At 25.3% G+C, this 2,893-nt stretch overlaps 2 protein-coding genes across 2 annotated transcripts; both read right to left on the bottom strand.

Annotated features, from left to right (window-relative positions):
- Positions 1–585: 585 nt before the first annotated feature.
- Positions 586–1,425, bottom strand: Chro.30413 (hypothetical protein). The annotated part of the gene is made up of 1 exon (XM_660145.1): positions 586–1,425. The coding sequence occupies one exon, from the start codon at positions 1,423–1,425 to the stop codon at positions 586–588; it is 840 nt and encodes a 279-aa protein (XP_665237.1).
- A 1,147-nt stretch (positions 1,426–2,572) lies between these two features.
- Positions 2,573–2,833, bottom strand: Chro.30414 (BolA-like protein). The annotated part of the gene is made up of 1 exon (XM_660144.1): positions 2,573–2,833. The coding sequence occupies one exon, from the start codon at positions 2,831–2,833 to the stop codon at positions 2,573–2,575; it is 261 nt and encodes an 86-aa protein (XP_665236.1).
- Positions 2,834–2,893: the final 60 nt, after the last annotated feature.

The following is a 2,893-nucleotide window of genomic DNA, read 5'->3' as shown; positions in this document are numbered from 1 at the left end:
CTTCCACACAAGATCCAATAATATTTGTTCTGTTACTTAGTATTATGATTCCTCCTTAATACTTTTTTTTAGCTTCTAAATCTCAAATTCCTCTTTAAAAATACTTTATACATGAATAATTAATATAATAATTTATATTAAATCCATGCAAATCTATTTGAATAACCATTCAATTCTTTGTTTTTTTTTATTCTCATAGGAAACAAAATACAAAAAAAAAATGTAATAATTGGCGCCAAATCCCAGATCAACTTATTTATTTATACCTTTAATTATATATTCTTTTTTCAATAAATTTTTTAATTCATTTTGTAATAGGATAACATTCTCCTTCAGTTTTTGTGTTGACTCGGTATACCTCTGCTGAGATTCATTCAAATCTTGATGATATTGCTTAATCCTATTCTCCAAATTATTAATTAAATTTTGCTGATTGATTATATTATTAAAAATTGAAAAAAATGCTTCAATTTTCTTCTCAATAACAACGTATTTATTTCTTTTGAATGTGATTATTTCATAATTTTCGGATTCAGTTAATTTTCCTATAATTTTTTTGACCAAATTATAAAATCTATTATTGGTTTATATTTTGNGGTCAGTATTATAATTAATTTTTTGGTTCCATTCCGTACCAAAGCTCTCAACTAAACTCGTCTTAATAAATGACTCAATTTCATAAAGTTCCATGAGTAATTTTCCAAAGAGTTGACGATCCTCAAATAATTGAATAAGAAGCGGTGATTCTTCTTCTAAAATTTCAAAATGTTTAAAATTTTCATCGGAAACTGAATTTTCTATAGTTGAATCATCAATTAATTCAATAGAATACTTGTTTTCTTTTTCATTATCGCTTGATTCAGATTCACTTCCAATTTTTTCTGAATTTCCAATCAACATTTTCAAAGTTGGGAAATTTATTAAATGTTCCATTATATATTTATCGCTATCAACAAGATCTACTTTTGCTTCCTTAATTAATTCAAGATATAAATTAAATAAAATATCATCCTTTAATAGTTCATTAATTTCTTCAAATAGTTCTGACGAGAAATGTTTAAGCTTTATATCATAAAAATTTTGTAATCCATCTGAAATTTTGTCTCTTGGAAAATAATCTGTATTTAGTCCAACTTTACTATAATTAATAATATTCTCTAATCCAAAGCTTGATAATTCACTGTTAATTAATTCTATATTTTTATCTTTTGTAGTATTTAATTCTTGTACTTTCTTCCTAGTATTTTTAATTTTCGAGACTATTTCCCTCTGTTCCTTCTCTAAATGACTTAAACCAAACTTTAAAATATAATTGGTTTCTTTTGCTACTTCTGATAAATATAAATTTTTATCTTGATATCGTTTTTTTATATTTAATAATTCATTAATTAGCTTAGATTTATAATTCCCAAAAATTGTCTTCATCTCACCCTCTTTTGAGGAAATCAAAAATTCTATAAGTTTATTTAGAAATTTGGAACTCTTTTCATCATCCTTAATATTATTTAAATAAATCTTCACTTCTTCTGATACCGGATCATTGCTGCCAATACTACTTTTTACCACTTCCTTTCGATCCTTTTTCGATATTCTCTTAACAGAATCCCCCAATTCCCTTGGAACCCCTGTTTTTCCCAAGTAAAAACTCCATCCCACAAAAGAACAATGCTATCTCCCTTTTCACCTTCAATAGGTCCTTAATTTCGCAATTCCCATTTTTTCTCCCCCACAATTCATCCTTTGCACACATTCGTTCGCAGTATTTTCCACAGGTATTTCCTCAATATAAGTATTTTAAAAATTTCTTATATCTGCACTTTTTTCATTCTTCTTTTTTCCAACAAAACTTTCAAATCAAAAAATGAAAGAAAAAGAAAATAAAACCGAATATTTGTTGTTAAGAATTTGACAATGTGAATTATTATTGCGCCTTATAAATTTAGCTTCAATTCTTAGTAATATTTGATTTGAATCAATATTTTTGTACTATTCATTATTATTTCCATCAAAGTTTTGTTCATAAAAATAACTAATTAAATGCCCTGATTAAATATAATCCTCACTTTTTTACTTCATTTCATTTAAATAATTCACGTTTTATGTTTATTAATTGGAATATATTTATCTTATTCATTTCTACTTATATAAATCAATTGCGACAAAACTTACATATTTAGATAATATTTCCTTATTAATATTTATAACTTTCCCGTCTTTCAATTCAATTCAAATAATAACTCCAACCTATGCTATTGTTAATCATTCCATCTTAATTGCATGCACTTGAAAAAATAATTGTCCACATTAAATTAATAAAAAAAAACACGTAATTGCACAAACTCCGGTATAGAAGTACTAAAAAAATGCAGAAACATAAATTTATGCATGCATTATTTTCAAAAATAAAATTATTTATCTAAGTTTATAAATTCCCAGAATATGCAAATATATTAATTAAAATAAGATATAAATATAACAAATATATTAAAATTTGACTTTCCGTGATCAATCGTAAGAACACATGACGAAACAAAGGTTAAAAAAAGTGAAAAAAATATAAGAAACATGAAAATCATGCTGAATTCTGAGATTTAGAGTATTCCTCAGAAGTATAACACTTCATAGTGACAGAATGGATTTCATTATAAACCTCTCCAATGGCTTCGTTGACCAATCTTTGTCTTTCCAAGATTCTTTTACCAACAAAACAGTCTGATACAACAATAACTTTAAACATATACCCACAATTACAAAAAATGATATCTACAACATCAAGAAGTGTAGGATTCAAAGATTTGGAAATTCTTTCATTGATAGTTTCTTGGATACTCATTTGCGATAATTTAAATTAATTCTAAATTAATCAATAAGTTTAAAAATCGAAAATGGTGGT

This window comes from Cryptosporidium hominis, assembly GCF_000006425.1.
Source record: "Cryptosporidium hominis TU502 chromosome 3 CHRO013153, whole genome shotgun sequence".
Classification (NCBI taxonomy): domain Eukaryota; phylum Apicomplexa; class Conoidasida; order Eucoccidiorida; family Cryptosporidiidae; genus Cryptosporidium; species Cryptosporidium hominis.
This window is presented reverse-complemented; position numbering and strand designations above follow the sequence as displayed.